This window comes from Salvia splendens, chromosome 21 (genome assembly GCF_004379255.2).
Source record: "Salvia splendens isolate huo1 chromosome 21, SspV2, whole genome shotgun sequence".
In the NCBI taxonomy this organism is placed as follows: domain Eukaryota; kingdom Viridiplantae; phylum Streptophyta; class Magnoliopsida; order Lamiales; family Lamiaceae; genus Salvia; species Salvia splendens.
The window spans coordinates 17,212,863-17,238,738 of NC_056052.1; the positions used below are offsets into that span (position 1 = coordinate 17,212,863).

Here is a 25,876-nt window from a genome sequence, read left to right on the forward strand (position 1 = left end):
AGTAGTGGACAATTCGAGGCAGGCCTCAGCTTGATGGAGGTGAGTCGTAGGATGGCCGCAGGATGGCGATAGTTGCTGATCCATGTGCAGCGGCGGGGACGGTGCAGCCGCAGGGGCCGGTGGCGCTGCTGCGCGGCGGTGACTTGGCTGCGGTTGTTGGTCGAGCACGTGCTGCAGCGGTGGCTTCAAGTCGAGAACGAGCTGTGGATGTGCGGGGGTACGGGGGCTTGGGAATGTGGGGTGCAGGTGCCGGTTCCGGGTTTGGGGATGCTCTCGCTGCTGGCCAGTATACGCGCTAGGTGGAAATCGTGACGACACGTCTGAATCAGCGTGAAGAAAGCCTCGGGGGCCGAAAGAGGGGCGCGTCGTGTGTTTTGACTCGGGAGTGTCCGATGTTCCACGATGCGTCGGGCCATAAAACAGTTCTGGTTCTGGTACCGGCTGTGGCGGTGGTTCCGGCAGCGGAGGAGCGCGAATCTCTCCCACACGACAACTGGATGTACGGGAGGGCGGATCCCAGCAAGTCCGGCGACACCTCGATCCAGAATAGAAGTCTACATAGTGTTGTTGTTCGGACTCTTCCATCCCCAGGTATCGATCCCGCGGCCTGTCCCAGCACGTGCGGTGGCGAGGCTCGGGGCGATCGCGGTACGACGCCCGATGAACGTTCTGCTGCGGAAGACGGTCGTCGCGCCAATGTAATGCGCGGGCAGCGCCTCGTCGACGACGGATATCCCCACCACGGTCTCGTCGTCCGTGGATGAAAGGCCGGTGGACATCGTCGTCTGCCGCCCAAGCGTCGCGCGGGGAGTGATACCCTTCGTCATCAAGTTCGTCCGAGAAATAGGGGGGATCAGGTTCGGGAAAGCGCGGCGCTCCCAACTTCTCCAGCCTGAGTTCCATTCTGTCAAATCGCGCCAAGATCTTCTCCAACCCGGTGGAGAAAATCGCGGTTGTTCCTGCCACATCGTGCGGCGCCTCGGCGGCCGCCTGGAAATTGCGTCGCGGATATCGCGACTGATCGTCGCCGCTGGCGCTAGAAGGAGGGGGCTGATATTGGTGGTAAGTAGCCATAACTAATAAGGGAAAAAAATGAAGGTGGAGTGGAGGGTTCGGTGGTATTTTTTTTTTTTTTTTTGGTTGGTGAAATATGGGTTATGGATGAAGAAGGTGGAGGATTAGGCGTGGCTGTGATGGTGGAGTTGCGGCTGATTGTTTTTTTTTTTCTTTTTTTTTTCGAGGGGGGTGGGAAATAATTTGGGGGATATGGATGAACGAAGATGGAGGATGAGCGCGGGATGAAAGCACCAGTTGTTACGGACGTTCTCCGTAACGAGGCCGGATGGCTAACTTCTCGGAGAGATAAGGTGATCGAACCTTCGACGTGCTCGAAGGAAAGCTCACGAATTGCTGATTTTCGGACGTTCTCCGATGAACAACAATTTGGAAACGAAATATGATATTCTTGTTACTCAAGACAAGTTTGTGGAAAACAATATATTCATTGATTGATTAAAACGATAACAACCTAGCCCTATTTATAATACTAGAATACTAGCTTAGGAAACAAGAAACAAATATAAGAAAAGATATGCAAATTCCTAATATATCTAAACTAATAAATAATGGTAGAATACTCGTATCATTTTGTTACATGTTGCATCAACATATTAAATAAAAGTTAAGTCATCATTAACAACAATGCCATCAATAACATAGGAATGGCAATAACTGCAAAAACTCTATACAAAGTAAATAAATGAATTTGAAATAGGAATGGTGAAATTTTATTCCATTCACATTCTATCATATCGAAATTTGAAATAGGATTTTTTCCAAAAAAACTGAATTATTTCAATTTGATGGAACTGGAAATGCGTTGTCACATGCATGTTTGTCAGCGGCAGTTAGCATGGTGCACTACAAAATTACAATTCCATACGACGAGTACAACCTTAATTTGTAAATAGGAGCCCCCATCAATCAGAATTTAATCATGTGTCTTTTGATTTAATTTTTAAAACCTTTATTTATATCATATTAAACGACGTAAAACCAAACGTTGAATTAATCGGTGAATGAAGAAACAGAGAAGCTCCTATTCGTGCACGTGTTAGATAGGTGATGTGGGCGCCAGCTATCAAAACGCAGGACTGAAGTAAAAAAATAATGATAAGAAGCTCTTTTTTTTATTTTACCTACCGAATTTGTTTTTGTCGGAATCCGATTAATTCTGCTCAATTGTATTTGCGGATTAAGGCCGAAAGTATCCGAGAGGTGTCGGTGTTTAAACCCGTTACCTAAAAATCACCACAGCTTCACGCTGCCAACTGCGCTACGATCCGTTGGTATAAGAAGCGGTTTTAGTGTAACCAGGAAAAGAAGCTGCTGCCTGGTGAAGAAACACCCGCAGTACAAGCACGCATGTTATATGTGCGGGATTACTGGGTATTGCCGGTCAACTCAGCCTCATCTTCATCTACCCATTTCCTCACACCCATTGCATTTTTTTAACTCATACACATAGTCAATTTTATATATGAATAATTATAAACAACAAAAACACATTTATTTAAATAAAGAGATGAGTTGGTGGGAAGGTAATAAATGGGCAGAATGCAAATTATATGAAGCATCAAATTTGAGCGTGTGAGTGAGTGATAGTTGAAAAACAAATTGCCACAAAGTCCTATCCATATTCACAATCAAGCCATCCATCCATTTTGCTTCTTTGCACTTTTGAACGCAACAATGTGGGCCCCACTCCCTCCCCCATCCATCCCCTTCTATATAACCTCCCTCTCCCACCCCAACCCCAGACACAAACACACACTCCATTAACACATACATACATACCATGCCTGAGGCACCCGATCAGAACCCGATGATGTCCGGCTTCAGCGTTGCCGAGAACAACAAGAAGAAGCTGGACTTCATCGAGGATGTAACCTCCAACCCCGACCAAATTCAGCAACAAGTTCTTTCTGAAATCCTCTCCCGAAATGCCAACGTTGAGTATCTCATGAGGCACGGCCTCAACGGCCACACCGATCGCGATACTTTCAAGAAAACCTTGCCCGTCATCTCCTACGAGGACATTCTCCCCGACATTACCCGCATCTCCAACGGTGACACCTCCCCCATTCTCTGCTCCCACCCCATCTCCGAGTTCCTCACTAGGTAACCAAAATCACCTCACTTTTCTCTTGTTTAATTTCCACTTTTTTTTCTGTTTCAAAAAGAGAATTCAGATTGGACCACACTGATAACAACAGCTCTGCTCCCTACTTTATTATGATTCTTGCATGTGATTCAATTGTATTTGTTGGATGCAGCTCTGGAACATCTGCTGGGGAGAGGAAAATGATGCCAACAATCGAGGAGGAGCTCGGTCGGAGATCGCTGCTGTATAGCCTCCTGATGCCGGTGATGAGCCAGTTCGTCCCGGGGCTAGACAAGGGAAAAGGGATGTATTTCCTCTTCATAAAATGCGAGAGCAAGACACCGGGCGGCCTCCCCGCCCGCCCGGTTTTAACGAGCTACTACAAGAGCTCCCACTTCATGGACCGGCCTTACGATCCCTACACGAACTACACCAGCCCGAACGAGGCCATTCTCTGCCCGGACTCCTACCAGAGCATGTACTCCCAAATGCTCTGCGGCCTCTGCCAGCACAACGAGGTCCTCCGTGTCGGCGCGGTCTTCGCCTCGGGCTTCATCCGCGCCATCCGCTTCCTCGAGAAGCACTGGTCCCTCCTCTGCCACGACATCCGCACGGGGACCCTCAACTCCCTCATCACGGATCAGGGAGTGAGGGACGCCGTGATGCGGATCCTCAAACCCGACCCGAAGCTGGCCGAGTTTGTGGAGTCCGAGTGTAAAAAAGGGTCGTGGCAGGGAATCATCACCCGCCTCTGGCCTAACACGAAATACGTGGACGTTATCGTGACGGGGACCATGTCGCAGTACATTCCGACTCTGGATTACTACAGCAATGGTTTGCCCCTTGTCTGTACAATGTATGCCTCTTCCGAGTGCTACTTTGGTGTCAACCTCAACCCTCTCTGCAAGCCCAGTGATGTCTCGTACACTCTCATCCCCACTATGGCCTATTTCGAGTTCCTCCCCGTCCACCGCAACGACACCCTCTCCAACTCCATCGCTATCCCCGTCTCCCTCAACGAGAAGGAGCAGCATGAGCTCGTTGATCTCGCCCATGTCAAGCATGGCCAAGAATACGAGCTTGTCGTCACAACTTATGCAGGTACTGTGATCAGTTGCTAACTATTTGCTGATTGTGTTAACACGAATGCATCTGATGCAGTTCATTTGCGTACAACACATCATGCAGGTCTGTACCGGTACAGAGTGGGCGACGTGCTGCGCGTGGCCGGGTTCAAGAACAAGGCGCCGCAGTTCAACTTCATCTGCAGGAAGAACGTGGTGCTGAGCATAGACTCGGATAAGACCGACGAGGTGGAGCTGCAGGCCGCGGTGCTGAGCGCGGTCGGCCACCTGGAGCCGTTCGGGGCATCACTGACCGAGTACACAAGCTACGCGGACACTAGCAGCATCCCAGGGCACTACGTGCTATACTGGGAGCTGAGCCACAACAGGTTGATCCCGATCCCACCATCAGTGTTCGAGGACTGCTGCCTAACAGTCGAGGAGTCGCTGAACTCGGTGTACAGGCAGCACCGGGCGTACGAGGCTATAGGGCCGCTCGAGATCAGGATCGTCGAAGTAGGGACGTTCGACAAGCTCATGGACTACGCCATCAGCCTCGGCGCGTCCATCAATCAGTACAAAACTCCGCGATGCGTCAAGTTCGCGCCCATCGTCGAGCTTCTCAACTCGAGGCTCGAATCCTCCTTCTTCAGCCCAAAGTGCCCCAAATTCACCGCCGCAGCGGCGCCGCACAACCAATGGAGCACGGATAATTGAGTTGAGCGCTTCTCTATTGTTTAATTTTGTCATCATCATCTTCATCATCATTTGTAGAGATGTACAACTTAATATTTTGCTATTTAGGTTAACCAATCATTTTTCATCCTTTTCAATCTCCTTTACCATTTTAACCGCTGTTTTATTATGGTAGAATCTTCCGTCATGTAAAAATGAAAAAACATATCCTTTTTCAAGGAATGTTTTCTTCTACTTCATCATCTATGGGGATTAATTTGTTTTCTTCCTTCCCACTCAACTCAATTAGACACCAGGCATATCATACTAGTATAGAAAGTAAATAAAATCTACATAATTAATTAGTTCAAATACCACCATATTTGGGAAAGTTAGCTACCGTTATGCCTTCTTTAATTCAATGTAGAGTAATGCAAACTTTATTACTCCCTCCGTCCCCGAGTCGCTAATTTCCATTTTGGGTCGTCCCCCATTAAGAGTCACTCTTCATTTTTACCATAAATGGTAGTAGGCCCCACATTCCACTAACTCACTACACTCACATTTTATTATAAAACCAATATAAAAATATGGGTCTCACATTCCACTAACTTTTTCAACTAACTTTTCTCTACATTTCTTAAAACTCGTGCCAGGTCAAAGAACGACTCCTATTAGGGGACGGAGGGAGTATTACTTTCCCAATATAAACAAATTAGAATAATCCTTTCGTTTACTATCACGAATTAGATGTTGAGCTTAAGGAGGTGTTCAGTTTGCAAGATTGTATCCTTGGATTAAATTAGTAGTGTGTTTGGTTCATGAGATTTAGTCCTCCAGCTCAATCCTAGATGAATAATCATGGGATAATTAGTCATAACTAATTCCCACTGACTAAAATAATCTCTCAACCCAATCTTAGATTATATCTTGGTATTATTTTATCTAGGAAATCAAACACCACCTAATAGTACTCGTTCCGTCCTCTGTTGCTGAGTCGTATTCTTTTTTAGATTGTCATACTATAGCTGAGGCATTTCCTCTTTTAGTGAAAATTTCATGTTTATCTCTTGATCTCTCAACCTTTCTACTTTGTTATTTCTTTACTTAACTCATTTAAAATAATTTAACTTAAATTTCGTGTCGAAAAGAAATGTCTATATTATATGAGACGTAGGGAATAGTAATTATAGCATTTAAAAGTAATGAGTTTCCACTTTATCTCTATTTCCGCAAACAGAACAGATAAGAGGAGAGGGAAACAGCAACACAAAGCTGGGGGCCCCATGCGATTGACTGAATAAAAGTGTTCATTTCTTATTTTAGAGTCTTATCTTTATTTTCTAGAATAAAATGTTAAAAGACTGCTTGCATACTTGTACTCAAATATGTTGGGATTAGGTATCGTAATTAGTCTGGTCAAAATAGGTTTATTAAATTATTGTTATTTTAATTAGCTTAAATAATTATTTAAATCAATGTATTTTAATTAAATTTAGTAAGCCAGAATAATATTTGAAACAAGATAATAAATCACGATGTTTTATGTATTCTCAATCATCCCACCCATCGAGTATTTTATTATTTTATAATGCAAAAGAACGTCAAATCTGTGCTTTTAATCAGTAATCTCTTCAAAACCAATGTGCGTATAAGTCACCTTATTAAAAGTAATAAACTTAATCATGGGAAAATTTCATCTAAGGGACAATTGTGAAAAATAAAAACTCGTGATTACATATTTCATATATATTAAACTTTATGAGATTGATTAGAATTTGATCAAAGTTAATGATTTACGTAGCTAATTTTCACTTCAATTAAAATAAGTCACTTTTTTATTTCTGATGGCATTCTAATGCACAAACAAGCTACTGAGAATCAGTGTGAATTAAATATCAAATTAGTTGTAACTAACTTTTGAAAAATATCTCATAACTTTAAAACGCATATAACTTTTTCGATTTAAATTATTTTTTCACACGACATATATCAAATTAAAGATAATTTCTTAAGGATTCTCTCGAGATCTCACTTGCATATGTTCTGATGTCAAAATTTGAAAAAAAAATTAAAAAAATTTTAATTTTTTCGTACATCAACAAATGTCAACATAGTATATAAAATATGTCAATATGATACATGTAGAATGCCATTTTTAAAGCAATGTGTTGATATTCTCAAAGCATTGTGTTGATATTTTCAAAACACCATATTAACATTTTCATCTAAAATCCTAATTTGGTAGAGTAGTTTTGTTAATCTTTTATATTTAATTAATAAAAATAAAAATTAGACGTGGCAAATTTTAGACCACTAGATTTCTAAAATCATATGGTTTTAAATTAATTGTAGTTAGCAATTAAACGATGAGTTAGCAATTGATCACTCTCCCTCCCTTTATTATGGTATATATTATAAATTTATCTATGTATCATTGTAATCAAATGATAACTCAAATCTTGCATAAGGAGTAACTAATAACTCTATCTGAACGGCATTCTCTTGTGATTAAGTGGCTAAAATGAATCCCCCTTTTTCTTTTAATTTTTAAATGAAAATGGCATTTTTTGACATTTGTCTTATGTGGTCGCGACGGTTATTCCTTTCATATTAATTATGAATATCAATTTCTCTCTACTAAAGTAATTCAAAATTTAAATTTCTCATAGCTTTTTAATTTAAATAACTTTCACTACAAAAAAAATGTCAGATAGTGACGGAAATTAGTGACGGCGGCTTTAGTGACTGAATAATTCTGTCACTAATATTTTTTATTGACAAGTTTTTTAATGACGGGGATCTGCCAAATTTACTATGTCACTAAAAAACTTGTCAATAAAAAATATTAGTGACGGATTGGTCCGGCATTAAAGCTATTAATCCACCAAATGACGAAAATATAGACAACTGCTTCGATTTAGTGACAGAATAATCTGTCACTGTTTAGTGACTGACGCTTTTCAGCCATTTTTCCGTCACTAGTTATTGAGCTAGCAGTCTCCGTCACTAATTTCCGTCACTATCAAGCGATTTTTTTATTGTGTTTTTTGTGATGATTCTAACAAAATCCTGATCACATAGTATTATACCAAAGACAAAAAATATGATATTGTAGCATAGGCACATTGATATTGTTTGTGTGATAATAATATCGTGTTTTTTAACAAAATGATACTGTGTTCAGTATACTTATGTTGCTCAGTAGAGAATACTCCATTTGCTAGATATTTGGGACGATACGAGTTTTAATGCATAATTTGTAAAGTGGTAAGAGAGAGATAAAAAAAGTGATTGGAGTATTATTAATGGAGAATGGGGCACATCTCCTTAAAGAAAAAAGTTACCAATAATAAAAATGAGTTATTTTTATGAGACGGACCAAATTGACAAAAGTGTCTATACAGATGGAGTATGATACTAAGTTTGATATAAAATGATGTTGAATAAGTAACAATGCCATTGTTTAACAGTATAAAATGATAATTTGTTCGATACAAAATGATATTGAATACAAATAAGAACGATATTGCTTAATAAAGAAAATAATACTGATTTCGATACAAAATAGAGAAATTGCAAAAACCCTTTTTAAATTATAGAATGATTGATACTATCCGGCCCAAGAATGATATGTTTTCAGGATGAATCTGACTCATCCTATTTATTGGTATGTTTCTACATTATTTTAAGCGGCTTGTTAGCTCATGAAGACAACATATACTAACTACTAAGCTAACATTAGGCCTTGCATTGTTAGTCTATTTCACGTCAATTTATCTTTACATCCGCTTCTTTTGTTATAAGTATATTAATTGAATTCAAATTTTTTATGTATCAAGTATATTTGTATTCTACGATTCTGTGGTATAACGATTTGTAAGTTGTCGCAAATATATGGGAGATATACCATATCAGTGATATCAATACCTCAAAATATTACTTTGAAAACAAGGTAGAAAAAGTAAGGATATTTTGTCCCGTCATCCATATCAATATCGCAATTCAATATCATATTTTCTGTTGAACTGAAACGTAAAAATATTTCTCTATTTTTATTCCAATTAAGTAAAACAAGTTTTGCGTTGATTTGGTTAAATAGGAGACAGGGAGTAGAGGGAAAAAACAGTACTACCACAATCAAAAAACAAAAGCCTGTAGAGAAAATGATGATTTATTCATAAATTGTTCCCCTATTTGCCTCTGCAGAAAGTTGCAACAGAAAACAAAAACTTTTTCTTTTTCCACAAAAAGAAAAAGATATTGATTGCTGAATATGCGCAAATTAGAGGCTACATAGGCGTTTGTTTGGGTGTAGAAATGAAATTTCAACATTAATTTACTTAGTTTTTTTTTTTCATTTACGTTTTGCATCATGCTTATTATCTCATTGATTTTAGCTTTTTTTTCAAGCCAATGATTGGTAGTTTAATTTGATTTACTTTATTCCTTTATTCTTTTTCCTAGTTGTACGAATACGCAATTGAATGCAATATAAATTTAATTTTTATTTTGCAATGTGAACATTTTTTAAAGCAAAAACTAATCTTTAGTTGCCTAACTTAACTTGCCTTCATATGATCGATATACCAACCAAATCTTAGTATGAGTTAAAGATCAATGTTTTAAAAACTGGAAAGTAAGCAGTAGCAATAGATTGGGCGGAATTTAATATTTTTAATATTAATAAATTTAATATTTAAATACTAAATATAATTTAATATTATTTTAAAATTTTAATAATAAAATAAATAATATTAATATTTATGTAGCACTAGCGTCGTTAATAAAATATAAACATGCATTAGCTTGCAAAGGGTCATCTTATATTGCTTATAACATCATGATCCAAAACTAAGACTGAATTTACACCATTGGATTTTGAGATGAATGCACGAGATTAATCTTCACGAATTTCAATAAATAGTAGATAAAATAACAACAAATGGATAAGATCATCATTCTGTTATCATATCATAATTTTCGTGGGTTTTTTATATCAACATAGTATATTGCAAATATCAACACAATGACATGAGTATATCAACACAAATACACGAAAATATCAACACGGTTTTATAGGAATATATAAATACACTTTAATTATTAGTTAAAGTAAATAAATTATCTATCAATATTGTGTTAGAGTTTGTATACTAGTGTATTTTGAATGCGTGTATATGGAATAAACTCTTTACCCATTTGTGACTATATTTATGAGAATGAGTATTTTGTTTCAATGTGTTCTGCTTATGTATTTATGAAGTATGTTTAATATTTTAATGCATAGGATATGCAAAATGAGTGTAAGACTTTTGCATAGTAGACAAGTTGTGAGTTGCATTCACAGTAGGTAACTTGTCGGTTCTTGTAGAACGAAAACTGTTTCACAACCTAGATAGACTTTGACCATCTATTGTAAAAGGTTGCGACGTCAGTCCTAATATTTCCTCACCTTAGGAAATGATGACATCAGTGTGGTATAACACTATATGGATCTAACGGTGAGATAAGTTTTCGTGCTATTTACTGAAAGGCAAGATCTCGGTCGATTTATCATTTCTTAACCATTGCTGACATAACATTGAGCATACGATAATATTTGATAACTACTTTGATTTATCGAATGGTGAGAGTCTTTCGTTTTCCAATAATCTTGGTAAATTGGGTAGTGGTCATTATTATCTAGTCGGTGCTATTAGTATTATTGCAATGCAATGTGTGCTGGAGAGTCCAGTTTGATAATATCCCCAAGAGGTGTTTAGAAGAAGTTTTATTATTCTGAACCTAGCCAGTATGGAATTTATTCCATGAATAATAAAAAGGAATTTCTAAACATTACCACCGTAAGTCAGATAGCATACTCGAATATTAATTAATGGATATTTCTATCTTCAACACGGGATATAATTAAAGAGGAAGTCCCAAATTACTCGTAATTTTGGTTTGGACGGGCAGTCAGTATTATATCTTTAGTGTTTATTGCCTATGTCTACCTATCTTCAATCTTGTCCGAATCCTGAGGAATTGACGAGCTTTGCCCACACAAAGGTCAATTCTGGGTCGAGGGAATAGATCAGAGGATCCGGGGTTGAGATCAAGTTCAGATGACAGAATCAAAGTGGGACTGAATTCAGTTCTTGAATTCTGCGCTACGCTTTATATGATTAATGCATGAATTGATTTAATTATGTAATTATGTGATTAATAAACACCAAATCAACAATTAAAAAAAATCAGAATTAGCTAGAAACAAACACAAGAATATGGAAAAAAATGTAATACGACCATCACCAAGTGAACACGCCAACAAAGAAACTTGAGCTAATAAAAGTTTAAAGTAGACATTTAAAAAATTGACAATATCAGTAAGCAGGAAACAATTTAATATTTTATCAAATGAGAAAGTTCATGCAGGTAAGAACTGTCTGCACGCATTTCTTCCACAACCTTATCTTGCCACTTCAACCATTAAATATTAGATCGAATTGATCAAATTGTTATTTTCTCTCGATAAATCGTCATACCTAGCCTGTCAATTCATACTCTTTAAACAATTCAACAATACTACGTATACCAACTATGTTAAAATTCATTATTCTTGTCTCACGTCGACTTGGTAACGATCCTAACTCACCTATATAAGTGTGGATAACTGATACGAGAATATCTCTACGAATATCCCATATATCTATTATTTAGTTTAGTATTGATTTAGCATATCTTTCCATATATTCTTAGTATCTTTATTTCTTATTCCCTAAGTCAGAGTAGTCTTATAAATAGGAGATATTGTATTCTTCTATTTCAATCAAGAAATATGAAATTATCTTTTTAGCTTTTATCGTATTTTATCTTTTTGCAATCCTAAATCTTGGTTTGATCGACCGGCAAAGCTCCGGTGACTTCCTTTTATCGTGTTAAAGGAACTTCACCCTTAACAATTGGTGCTTTCATCGGATCTCATCCTCCGGATTACCACCATCTCGACAGCCACGTCATGTATTGTCGAAACCAACAATATCAGCCATGGGCGACACCGCGAACAAACTGTCCTTGACGCGGAGATGTCGCTGCTCCAGGAGGTGCAAGCAGCGGACCCTATCAGCCACCACACCACCACCCATCGCAACCCATATATCAGCCACCACACCATCCGATTGGATCGTTAGATCTGCAACAATCCTATCCACATGATAGGCACCTCCACGCACGATGTAGAGATATATGAGAAATTCAAGATTGCAGAAGAGGGGAGAGTGTTAGACGACGACCCAGCCCCACCAGCCGCGATCTCTTTGTCGTGCTGCCCCGGTATCGTGGTCACTGATGTTGTACTTGCTGATGATATCCGTCATAATATATGCATTCATGCAAAGACAGTGACAAGTGGATATTATAATTGGACAGAGCAATCTTTTGCATTTGATCCAGGAGGGGATACGCGATGCTCGTTGTTGCTTCTTGGTTTCCACCTTGAGGACAAGGTGAATTTTAACCGTGGGGGAGTTGATACGAGCATATCTTCGGGAATATCCCCCATATCTATATTATTTAGTTAGTTATTGATTTACCATATCTTTTCATATTTATTAGGATTATTTTCTTGTTCCTTAAGTTAGGGTATCCACTATTATAAATAGTGGACATTGTTATTCATTTGAATCATTGGAGAAATATCAAATCAATTTATCTTTTACCGTTCTTTTATCTTTTCGTACTTTATTTTTCCGCAAGTTCATCTCGTCAAACCTTAATTGACCGAGGACCCTAGGCTGCTCGATGGGAGGATCCCGCGAACGAACCTAACCCTTTTCCGGCTACCTCGCGCTGCCGGGACCGATACGAGTACCCTCGTATCAATAACCCTCCCCCTTATGAAGCCTTTTAAGGGGTGAGTGATCCATTTCTAATATGGTAGCAGAGCGGGCCCAAGTCGATGATGAATTATATCTCTTTATCTCTTCTCTTGCCTACCCACGTGATGGAAGTCCGATGTGTCATTCCGGCCCACACATGAGGGGCGTGTTAAAATTCATAATTCTTGTCCCACATCGACTTATTCTAATAAAAGAGTCACTCACACGTATAAAATGTCTCATGAAAAGAAGAATTATCTAAAAATATATCAATAAGATGAACAAATAGTTAGTCAAACATATTAGTCTACAACGTAAACCCAGTTATCAAATACTAGTAACTATTAATGTTATGTTGTAAGAAAATAATACACTTCATTAGTAAACTGACTACATAAAATTTACATTTCAATTGACGAGATAAACAGTTGTAACATGTTTAACATTTAAACTCAAACAAAAAGAAACACGAATAGACATAATACATAGATATATATATATATAGTCAAACATAATACTAATTTGCACTGAGAAGTGTTATGATCAGCCTCATCTGCAATAATGGCGAAAGTGAGGGGTACGAATGCTATTGATCAGAATTAAAGTATCGATAGCGAGAGTGAGTTTTGCTTTTGGGAGACACTAAACCCAACACCGACGTTGACGCCGATGTTGACATTAACAACGATGAACATCAACTGTGCTATAAAAAGTCTCCATTCATTATATTCAAATTTAGGATTCTTTATTTTTTTTTATTTGGATTAATTTATTTAATTTTTTTGGTGATATTGGCAAGGAGGTATTTGAACTGAATATTAGTATCGTCATGATCAAGCTTGGTCCATTTGGTGTTGAATTGAGTTCCCAATTTTGTTTATCGAATACCTTCAGACTAGCGAGCTTTAAAACAAAATATACTGATTGGTTTGTTACGACAGATTAATATAGTTACATATTAATACAAATATTACTAATAAAGAAAAAAATTCAATTATATTTGTTTAGTAATTTTGTAATTCTAAGTTAAATCAATTAATGAGCGTATTCGCGAGCTAACTAGTCGAATATTACAATTCTGAAACTTAGTTTGATGTAACGAGATGATATATGCGAGAGGCTTGGTTCGTGTACAATCTATGTAAAAATGAATTTTACATGATATATCTAAGTTAATTATCATTATGCTCTTCTAAATTGTCATTATGCTCTTGTTTTCCTAATAATGAACAAAAACGCTACAAATTATCACCATGTGGTGAGTTCAATCTTGGATACATTAGCCACAAAATTAGCATCAGTAAAAAATAATCAAAGAATAACAAGCTTAGAAAAGTCTCTGAGCAGCTTGGTTCGTGTACAACCTATGTAAGAAAAGAATTTTACATGATATGTCTAATTAAATGATAGGGACATGATATTTTATTTTATTCTGGAAGAGAGCTGATATTCTCTCCGTATATTTATTTAGTTTATTTATGTTTTAGTATTATTTAGTTATTATGATTTTATTTACTTTCCATAGTGGTTAGGATTTGATTTGCTTTTGATTTGCTTTCCTAGTTTATAGGAGATCTTTTTGTACCACATATATTATAAATATGTGTGGAGTCTTTTATTATTATCAAGCAGAATGAAGAATTAAATTATTAATCTCGTTCTCCCTCTTGTAGAAACCGCCAATTTATGCTATTTTCCTCCCTTTGTGCTCTCTTTTCATATAATATATTCAATAGGAATTAATCTCATATAAATTCCTATCAAATTGGTGTTTTCATTAGGTTCTCATCCTCCAATTGATTTACTTTCTACCACCATTTCCGTCTTGCTGTCAAACTCTCCTCCAGACTCTCCTCCTCGATTTTCTGGTGTTAACCCCGTGAGATGGATTTTGGAAATTCAGGAATATTTTGATTATCACTTGTTCTCTGATGCTGACCATCTGTTTTTTGTGAGGTTATTTTTTGACCATCCAGCATCCGCATGGCTCCACGAGTATCGACGCTCGAATCCTAATTACTCATGGCAAGAATTTCTGGATGTTGTTTATCATAACTTTGATGAGGATGCCATTGACTTCGCCGAGCCGAATAAACTTCTCAACAAAATTATGGAGGCAGTTGCATATTTAGCTAAAAGGGAGGCCATGGCTAAAAAAAAAGGCCACATCTGATTCTATCATCGAGCCTGTTGCAAAAAACGATGATGGGCCAACAACAAATGTCAAGTCTGACCCCATCATCGAAGAGATGGTAAAAATTGATGACGAATCGCCCGAAAAGCTGGATGAGCCAATGGTTTTGGTGGAAACCAAATCCCATAGCCCAAAAATCATTGTTGTCATCATTGATTATGTCACTGAAGTCGCGGAAGAGATCTCATGTCCAAAGACGGTTTCTCCATCACTCGTTGTGGTCCCAAACGATACAATTTCGTTTGCAGACGAAGATCCAAACAAAGATAGCAACAAGGAGATGGAAGACTATTTTTCTGACTTCCACCTTGAGGGCCCCTTCATCGAAGAGACGGTAAAAAATGATGATGAATCGTCTCAAAAGCTAGATGAGCCAATGGCCTCCAAAATCCCATAGCCCAAAAATCACTGTTGTCATCATTGGTTATGTAACTGAAGTCGCGGAAGAAATCGCATGTCCAAAGATTGTTTCTCCATCACTCGTTGCGGTCCCAAACGATACAATTTTGTTTGCAGATGAAAATTCAAATACAATTTTGTTTGCAGATGAAGATCTAAACAAAGACAACGAGATGGAAGGATATTTTTCTGACTTCCACCTTGAGGGAAGGTGATTTTCAACGGTGGGAGAGTTGATATGGACCTAATATTCTATTTTATTCCGAAAGATAGCTGATATTCTCTCCGTATATCTATTTAGTTTATTTATGTTTTAGTATTATTTAGTTATTATAATTTTATTTATTTTCCATAGTGGTTAAGATTTGATTTGCTTTCGATTTGCTTTCCTAGTTTATAGGAGATCTTTTTTTACCATACATATTATAAATATGTTTGGAGTCTTTTATAATTATTATTATTATTATCAACCAGAATGAAGAATTAAATTATTAATCTCGTTCTCTCCTTCGATTCTCCCTCTTGGAGAAAACGCCAATCTACGCTATTTTCCTCTCTTTATGCTCTCTTTTCTTATAATATAATCAATAGGAATTAATCTCATGTTAATTTCTATCGGTAAATTATCGTTACGATCTTGTTTTCCTCATAATGAACAAAAACGCTACAAACCACCACCATCGCACCACGTGGTGAGTTCAATATTGGGTACATCTGTCGCTAAATCAGCATCAGTAAAAAATAATCAAGAATAACAACTTACCAATAAAAATATAAATATAACCCGAGGGGCACCTTCACCAAAAATCCAAATCAATTAAAACCACATCATGGCAAAGAAAAAGTCGAGGAAATCAAGATGTGATATCAGGTAAGAAGAAAAACCAACAGCTACATGTTGTACCGAGGACAGAGGACGAGATAATATACTAGTTCCTCCATTTCATAGTAGTAGAGTTACTTCTTTTCGACATAAAGATTAAAAACTAGATATTAAATATATTAAGTGAAGAGATAATAAAGTAGAAAAGAGAGAAAAATGGAGAGAATAAAGTAAAAGAGGGAATAAAGTAAGTGGGGGAAAAAGTGTTACTTTTTGCTAAATATGGAAATGACTATACTGTGATGGAACGTCTCGAAATGAAAAAATGACTTCATTGTTGTGGATGGAGGGAGTATCAGATTTCCAAGGTAGAGTCCTTTTTCTTCATGGGAGTTTTTAGTACTTGATTTTATATCAAGAATTAACATAGCTTATTTTTATGCTAAATTTAATATTACGATGCATAGCAATAACCACCATCCATATAGTATAGCTGATAGATAAGACTAGTTTTATTTTCTTCTGAAAATTTTTAAGAAAAGTTGGATAATTTTCTCGATTGTGTGTCGACGCTTATCCATAATCTCATTGTAATTATTAAAATCAATTAGCACCACTGCTTTTGATAAGGTTCCAAACAACTAGTTTCTTTAAGTGGACATACATTTATATCTATATTTGAAAAGGCACGTCGCTGTTATTCGAAAAATTATTGCAACATATTTACATTATTTCTCTTTAACACATTATTTTATATAGGTAAGCAAGGAACATATCCACCAAAATCCCGGGTATATTTGCCAAAAAAGATCACGTGGTGTTGTCACATTTGCTGTAGCTTTGGCCCATGATTAGGGTAGCTGTGAAGCAATCTTTGTTGTGTTATTTACATGATATATTATTAAAAATATTAAACTAAACCATGTAATATCTATAAAATTTATAAGCATTGATTAAAACAACTGGATCCATCTACTGACACTTGGTCAAAGATAAAATATCGTTGGGTGGTGCTTTAATTTATTTTTTCTTTCAAATTAGACTAATGCTCCCTCTTATCTTCATTAAATATCCGATATTTAATCGTTGTAAATTTTAATAAATTATTTGACATTATTAAAAATATTGAAGGAAAGAATTAATAGAACGTGAATCATACTTTTATATTGTAGCTTTATAATAACTTTGAATAGAATGAGTTAGTGAAATGCATGATCGAGTATTAAAATAATAAAATTAAAATAAAATATTTACTATGAACGTCTAAATAAGAAAATATAAAACATGGCGAGTGATCAATTGCTAACTAATTAGTGATCACAAATTAAGACCAAATATTAGTCATTAGATTAGAAAATCTAGTGGTTGAAATAATGACACATGAATTATATTTTAAATTAAAAAAATATTAAATAAACTTAAAGGGTATTAATGCCAATTCTCTCACATCAAAATCATCTCAAAACTTTAAATTTAAGTAACTCTTTCGATTTAAATTATTTGTTTACAAAAAATATATCAAATTAAAGATAATTTTATAAGGATTCCAACGAGATCTCAATTGCATATGTTCCGACGACGTTCGGCTGATGAAATTTGATAAATTATATTTCAATTTTCGTACATAAATTATATTTCTAATTTATTAAAATTTACAACGATTAAATAAAGGGTATTAAATAAAGGATAAATTATATTTCTAATTTATTAAAATTTACAACGATTAAATAAAGGGTATTAATGTCAATTCTCTCACATCAAAATCATCTCAAAACTTTAAATTTAAGTAACTCTTTCGATTTAAATTATTTGTTTGCAAAAAATATATCAAATTAAAGATAATTTTATAAGGATTCCAACGAGATCTCAATTGCATATGTTCCGACGACGTTCGGCTGATGAAATTTGATAAATTATATTTCAATTTTCGTACATATTGATAAACATATTTTTATCAATAAATACCAAAAAAATCTCAATATATTGTAAGTAAAATATCAATAAAACTGTGTTGATATTTTCTTGTACTTGTGGTTATATTCCCATGTCGTATTGTTGATATTTGTAATACACTATGCTGATGTAAAAAAACACCCACGAAAATTATCATATGATAACATAATGACGATATTACCCTTTTGTTGATATTTTGTCTACTACTTATTGAAATTTGTGAGCTTTAATTTTATCCACTCATTTCAATATCTAAGGGTGTAGATTTAGTCTTAGTTTTAGATTATGGTGTTATAAGCATTAGAAGAGTATCCTATAAAACATTTAATAAAAACCAGAAGGCTATTTACTTAAATTAAATAATAACTACATTTCAAATGATGATTGAAAAATGTTAAAAATTACTTTAAAATAGGTCGGATGTCAACTGTATGCATACTAATTTCATTTAATTTAAAAGAATATTGAATTATAGTTATTTAATTCTATTTTATTTATAATTACGATATACCCTATTATTACTCCAAACTTTTAGGACACATGTCATGCGCGTGACGAGTGTTGGAGGGGAAAGAGTGGAGCGTAAAAGGAGTTCTGATATGTTTTGCGCTGCTATGGACAGGTTTAAATGAGAATTAGAACTTAATTTGTGGTATAATTTATATCAATTATTATTGATGTACTCCGTATTATATTTTATAAGATAAACTATGTACTCCGTCAGTTCCATTTAAAAATAAAATATTTTTAATTTTGGGTTAGTCCCATTAAATTTAAAATATTTTTTAAAATGAAAATACTATTATCTTTACTTTTTCGGTCTCTCTTACTTTATTCTCTCTTCATTAACTCACAAAATAACACTATATAAAATTTTGTGCCGAAAAGTAAACAAAATATTAGTGGAGTATATATTTAGTAGAAAATACTAATGCATTCTTCATACGACACATTTAATATGTTAGTGACTTAATAAATGTGGGCCAAAATGGAAGCCTAATAATCAAAGTCATCCAATTTATAACTTTCTAATGACTTATAATCAATGATTTCATTGATTTAATATCTAAGAAATTGTTATTAACTTTATGAAGTTGAGAAATTATATACTAAATATCAAGGTTTAATTTTTCTTTTTTACTTTTAAGTTCAAAACAAAAGATTTGTCCAGAACTTTAACATTAACTCATTAGTTAGAATCCCAGTATTTGTCCATTCATTTACTCAACCAATAAACCAACAAATGGTAGTCAACCCCACACAAGTTAAACAAAATGATGGAGAAGAGTAGACATGCACAAACCGAACCGGCCCGGCGGTTAACCGCCGGTTCGAGCCCGCCGGTTCATGAACCGGAACCGGAACCGGAACCGGCGGTTTGAACCGGTCAGAGGGTTGCCGGTTAACACGGGCCGGTTCAGAGTCGGCGAATTGTGAACCGTGAACCGGCGGTTTGAACCGCCGGTTCAACCGAATTAAAAAAAAAATATTTATAAAAATTGATTTTTATATTTAAAATCAATTTTTACAAACAAATGAATAGAAGAAATTCGTAATAGCCTATATATATTTGATGGGTTTGCGAATTTATGAAACCATTCTTGGTTGTTTCTCTTTTATAGAGACATCCTTGAATGTTTTATGTTCCACTTTCGATGTGGGACAAAATCATTCTTGGTTGTTTCTCTTTTATAGAGACATCCTTGAATGTTTTATGTTCCACTTTCGATGTGGGACAAACTCATTCTTGGTTGTTTCTCTTTTATAGAGACATCCTTGAATGTTTTATGTTCCACTTTCGATGTGGGACAAAATATGTTGAAGTACTTTCTTTTAGAGCATTCCCAACGGTGAGCAGCAGCTCACCGTCCGTCCTTGCCGCTGGCAAGGACGCGCTCCGCCACCATTGCGCTCTTGCCGCTGGCAGGGCGCTGCTCTATGCATAGAGCACGTCCGTGCCAGCGGCAAGAGCACAGCGCGTCGACGTGGCAGCTTCCGATTGGCCCGTTGATTTATCATTTTTTTATTTATTTTTTTAAAAAAATTGAAAAAATCTGAAAAATTCAAAATTAATAAAAAAAAATTTTGTCTCACTTCCTAATAAAATATATCCATTTTTTCCACACTTTTAATTTATTTTTTTCATTATTTTAACCCCAAAATTCATACTTTCATCTATAAATACTCTCATTTCAAACACAAAAAATGACACTATACTAAACAACTCTCTCAATCTCAATTTTTAGGATTTTAATTATGTAATTTTTAATTTTTAGGAGTTTAATTATGTAATTTTTAATTTTTAGTATTTTAATTATGTAATTTTTAATTTTTAGGATTTTAATTATGTCTTTTTTATTTTATTTGTAATTTGTAATATTTATTGTGGTTTTTTAATGAATTTTAGTATTATGGAAATGTTATTGTTTAATTGAATTTTAAATTAATTGTGCTCGTCCTTGCGGAAGAGCACAGTTGTGGGTGTTGTGCTCTTGCCAGAGAGCAGACATGAATAGTACCGCCCGGGCCCACAACCGTGCCGCTGGCAAGAGCACGGTTGTGGATGCTCTTATAACTACATGTTTAGAGCATTCATTCATCTTTTTCCAATGTGGGATACAAAACTTTCTTTTGTCTTCTACTTTTCTTCATGTTTTGTATGATATATATAAATAAAATTATTATTCAAATATATTCTTGATTGATAAAAATAAAGAATTATTGAGAAATATGATTTGTATATAGAAAATATATATTTGTATAATAATTATTGTTAGGTTTATACAATTTGTATAAGAATTATTCTTTCAATGTGTATAATATTATTTATTAGTTAACATATACATAAATTTATAAACATAAGCAAATCATTAATGATAAATAACTAATGAATAATAGTTTATGTAATAATATTTGTTATTATTACATAAACTATTATGTCCTATTAAGTATTGATATTTTTTTAAGTATTGATAATAATATTGGACATAATAGTTTATGTCCAATATTATTTATGTATTTATAAACTATTATGTCCAATATTATTCTATAATAAATTTATGTATTTATGATCAAAGCAAATTATTCTATTTCATTAGTTATTTATGTATATATTTATAAAATATCAATACTTAATATTGGACATAATAGTTTATGTAATAATAACAAATATTATTACATAAACTATTATTCATTAGTTATTTATCATTAATGATTTGCTTATGTTTATAAATTTATGTATATGTTAACTAATAAATAATATTATACACATTGAAAGAATAATTCTTATACAAATTGTATAAACCTAACAATAATTATTATACAAATAAATATTTTCTATATACAAATCATATTTCTCAATAATTCTTTATTTTTATCAATCAAAAATATATTTGAATAATAATTTTATTTATATATATCATACAAAACATGAAGAAAAGTAGAAGACAAAAGAAAGTTTTGTATCACACATTGGAAAAAGATGAATGAATCCTCTAAACATGTAGTTATAAAAGAAAGTACTTCAACATATTTTGTCCCACATCGAAAGTGAAACATAAAACATTCAAGGATGTCTCTATAAAATAGAAACAACCAAGAATGAGTTTGTCCAACATCGAAAGTGGAACATAAAACATTCAAGGATGTCTCTATAAAAAAGAAATAACCAAGAATGATTTTGTCCCACATCGAAAGTGGAACACAAAACATTCAAGGATGTTTCTATAAAAGAGAAACAGCCAAGAATGATTTTGTCCTACATCGAAAGTGGAATATAAAACATTCAAGGATGTCTCTATAAAAGAGAAACAACCAAGAATGAGTTTGTCCCACATCGAAAGTGGAACATAAAACATTCAAGGATGTCTCTATAAAAGTGAAACAACCAAGAATGATTTTGTCCCACATCGAAAGTGGAACATAAAGCATTCAAGGATGTCTCTATAAAAGTGAAACAACCAAGAATGATTTTGTCCCACATCGAAAGTGGAACATAAAGCATTCAAGGATGTCTCTATAAAAGAGAAACAACCAAGAATGATTTTGTCCCACATCGAAAGTGGAACATAAAACATTCAAGGATGTCTCTATAAAAGAGAAACAACCAAGAATGAGTTTGTCCCACATCGAAAGTGGAACCTAAAACATTCAAGGATGTCTCTATAAAAGAGAAACAACCAAGAATGGTTTCTTAAATTCGCAAGCCCATCAAATATATATGGGCTATTACGAATTTATTGTATTCATTTGTTTGTAAAAATTGATTTTAAATATAAAAATCATTTTTATAAATAAAATATTTTTTTTAATTTCGGTTGAACCGCCGGTTCATGAACCGGAACTGGCGGTTTTGAACCGCCCGGTGAACCGGCGGTTTTTTGAACCGGAACCGAAACCGCCGGGAGGTAGGCGGGCCGGTTCAGGTTCAAGCATTTCCTGAACCGTGAACCGCCGGTTCATGAACCGGAACCGGCGGTTCGTGACCCTTGTGCATGCCTAGAGAAGAGTGTTAGAACTAGAGAATCTCTTTTAAGTTTGATAACTTATGCTATGCAAGCAAATAACCCAAAGGCAATCGTTACCAACGAAATCCACATAAACTGACTCCATTAAGTAGAAACACATAGCTAGCAAGCATGCTTTTACATAAACAAATTAAAAATAAATCAATTTAACATGAATTTAGTACATAAACTCAACCAAACACAGGAGAGAAACTCTTAAAGGAGGTTTAGGGTTTATACAATTTCAAAAAGAAGAAATCATGATAGAGTGTATTTTATACTTGGGGCAAAATACATGAGGAAATGAAGCTCTGAACACGTGACACGGGTTGTGTGACATATACAGTCTTAGATGCACTTTTCATTAGGCTTAAATAATATTGTAAGTGAAGACTGTTATAGCTAAGGGTATGTGCAAATATGGTATCAACAGATACTATTATCTAGGTTCTAAGTACTGCAACATCAACGTCGTGTACTATCTAGCCCACATGGGGTTGAATTTTTTTAACTAATAAAAAGAAGTAATTAGAAAATTGAGTTTGAGAAAATTAAAGGGAATGCAAGGGTATTGATTTCATTGACTCTTCAGTTAAATCAATCATAATATCCAATTATGGCTCGAGTATTACTAAGTCGATCTCATATATAATCTTGAACGCTCACAACGTGGATTTGACCAACAAAAAAATTTCTTTCTTTTAAGGGCTAGTTTGGACTCGTTTTGAGTGCAGTACATATGAATTATATTCTTATAGTATATTATACATTTTGGTATTTTTGACGCGTACATTGAGTATTGATAATGCTCTCAGAATGGTGTGTGGTGGAATAAAATATGATATGGTATTAAAGATGTGTTAGGGCGTATCAAATTATGTTTCTAACCGCTTGCATTCTAAATTTCCTATCTTTCCAATTTATGAGAAGAAATTTATTATCACATGGTTTTGGCATTAATTCTTGTGTCATTTTAAATACACATATTTTTATGGGACAAGGGAGTATCATTTAAGGACACAAAATAGAGACGCAACTACTTACGTTGGAAAATTTTAACAAATAATTTAGGATGCAAAAGAAAACGCTCATAATTGAGAATAATTAACTTAATCTTTTATTTTTTAGGACGTTTTGTCTCCTAATATTAGTTGACACACCAACAATAAGAGTATTTTTAAGCATTAGTGATATACTCCCTCCGTCCCGGACTACTCGCACATTTCCTTTTCGGCACGGAGATTAAGGAATGCGTGTATAGCAAAGTAAACAATTGCGGCTGTAGGTGATAATTTTTACTAAAAATGGAAAGAGTGCAAATAACTTGGGACGCCCAGAAAGGAAATAAGTGCAAGTAGTCCGGGACGGAGGGAGTATTTTAAAATAAATTAGCATCTTAATTGCATTAGAAAATATTGTTAGCTGTAATAGTGTATGTAATTAACTCAAAAATAGAATATTTGTTGCTATAAACTTGGTGTGGAGTCCACTCTGGATGCGCTTACTACTAAGCTAGTTTTAAATTCCATACGAATTTGAATTATTAGTTAAATTCAACTCCAAATGATATTAGTCAAACATTATTGTTGTGGAATACAGGTTGGGAACTATTTGACGATCAACTTTGCGTAATCATAATTTGAAAAATGTTAGAACAAGAAGTCATCTCACACGTGTGTGGAGGTGACAAGACAGTGAGTGGACACCAGCATTTTGCGACAAGACAGTAGACACCAGCACGTGTGGCATTGGATTCAGGAGTCGTGGTTCTTTGACCTCGACAATTTTTGAGCCCCCACCCAAGCGTGAGCGTAACCTAGCTGTCTTCGCTTGTCTCTAGGCCCATTGGGCCCATACATGGCCTCATTTTTTTGTCGATATTTACAGGTAATATATCCATGGATGTTTGTCCAGCAAATTATTAGAGCATCCCCATCCGTGCTCTTGCCAATGACCACGGATATAGGCCCGAGCCCACTTTTATTACTTTTTTACTCCATGCTCTTAGGCAAGAGCACAACACCCACATCCGTACTCTTCCGCAAGAACAAGTTCAAGAGTTCCACCATTCTATTATTCAATTTAAATAAAAATATTTCAACAAAATTAAAATGCATTAAAATACCCGGAATAATATTACAAATTACAAAAAAAAATTAAAATTTACATAATTAAAATCCTAAAAATTAAAAATTACATAATTAAACACCTAAAAAAATAAAAATTACATAATTAAACTCCTAAAAAATAAAAATTACATAATTAAAGACTAAAATACCCCCGTGGAAGACTATTCATCCGGCTCTACCCCCAATGTTCTTTGGAGACCCCGTATCATTGCCACATGCGATCGAAGTTGCTCGGGGGTCATATTTAACCTATCGGCCAAATTGAGTTGGGCCAAAACCCCCCACAACGAGTTGGTGGGGGGTTGAGGTGGCACAAAAGGGAGCGAGAGCGGGGGTGGATGGAGTCGCTGGCGGTTGGCCGTCGGCTTCTTCCTTCCTTGCGGCCGGCACTGGGATTTACTCGGGCCGGCGTCGGGGCTACCCAAGTTAGCTCCGGCGAACTGGGTGGACACCTCATCGGAGCCGACGTCGGATAGGGATACCGACCTCGACCGTTTGCCGGAGGAACTAGAGGAGGATGATACGTCTCCCCTATACTTCGGATGCCCACGCACCTCCTGCCAAACATTGAGGTACTTGAGCGGTTTGTAGTGTTGGGATTAGTAGGTCGCCACGCGGCATTGATGATTTCGACCTCGCTTCGGCCGCTCCCCGCCGACCGCTCTTCCTGAAGGTAATACCCCTGGAACTTTTGGATTTCTTCGTTTGCTCTGTATATGGCATTGCGCACCATACTCTTGTTGCGCTCGATTGTTCCAGCCGGTCGGTTTTCATTATATCGGCGACAGATGCGCCACCAAATATGGTCCCCGGATTAGTCCGTGCCAATCTCCGGATCTTCGGAGGTAGACAAAAACGCTTTGAATAATTGCTCCATCTCCCCCAGAGTGTACGGGGTGCGGACACCACGAGTAGGAAGAGTAGGAGTTTGAGTGCCGCCGCTCCCTCCCGCTCTAGGTACGGGTGGTTCGGGTGCCCACCCGTATTGCCCATCGGGGGCATCTTGGTCGTGGACCGGGTAAGGCCGGTAGCCACCCGGAGCTTGCTAACTTTGGGTTTGAGGAGGGGCCGGATAATTATCGAGGTAGGAAACTGTCAGGCGTGTATCCAAA

The 25,876-nt window shown here is 35.8% G+C and overlaps 1 protein-coding gene across 1 annotated transcript; it reads left to right on the plus strand.

The window, feature by feature from the left end:
• The first annotated feature begins 2,809 nt into the window (after nucleotides 1-2,809).
• Nucleotides 2,810-5,192, plus strand: LOC121785579 (indole-3-acetic acid-amido synthetase GH3.6). Its single transcript, XM_042184049.1, has 3 exons — nucleotides 2,810-3,180; nucleotides 3,336-4,264; nucleotides 4,352-5,192. The coding sequence occupies exons 1-3, from the start codon at nucleotides 2,858-2,860 to the stop codon at nucleotides 4,942-4,944; spliced, it is 1,845 nt and encodes a 614-aa protein (XP_042039983.1). The 5' UTR covers nucleotides 2,810-2,857; the 3' UTR covers nucleotides 4,945-5,192.
• The last annotated feature ends 20,684 nt before the right edge of the window (nucleotides 5,193-25,876 follow it).

Excerpts from the sequence above, each read along its gene's own strand:
- LOC121785579 (XM_042184049.1), top strand. The coding sequence starts at position 2,858 with ATGCCTGAGGCACCCGATCAGAACCCGATGATGTCCGGCTTCAGCGTT. Across the intron at positions 3,181-3,335 it reads ATCTCCGAGTTCCTCACTAG|CTCTGGAACATCTGCTGGGG; the intron begins GTAACCAAAATC and ends TGTTGGATGCAG. Across the intron at positions 4,265-4,351 it reads TGTCGTCACAACTTATGCAG|GTCTGTACCGGTACAGAGTG; the intron begins GTACTGTGATCA and ends CACATCATGCAG.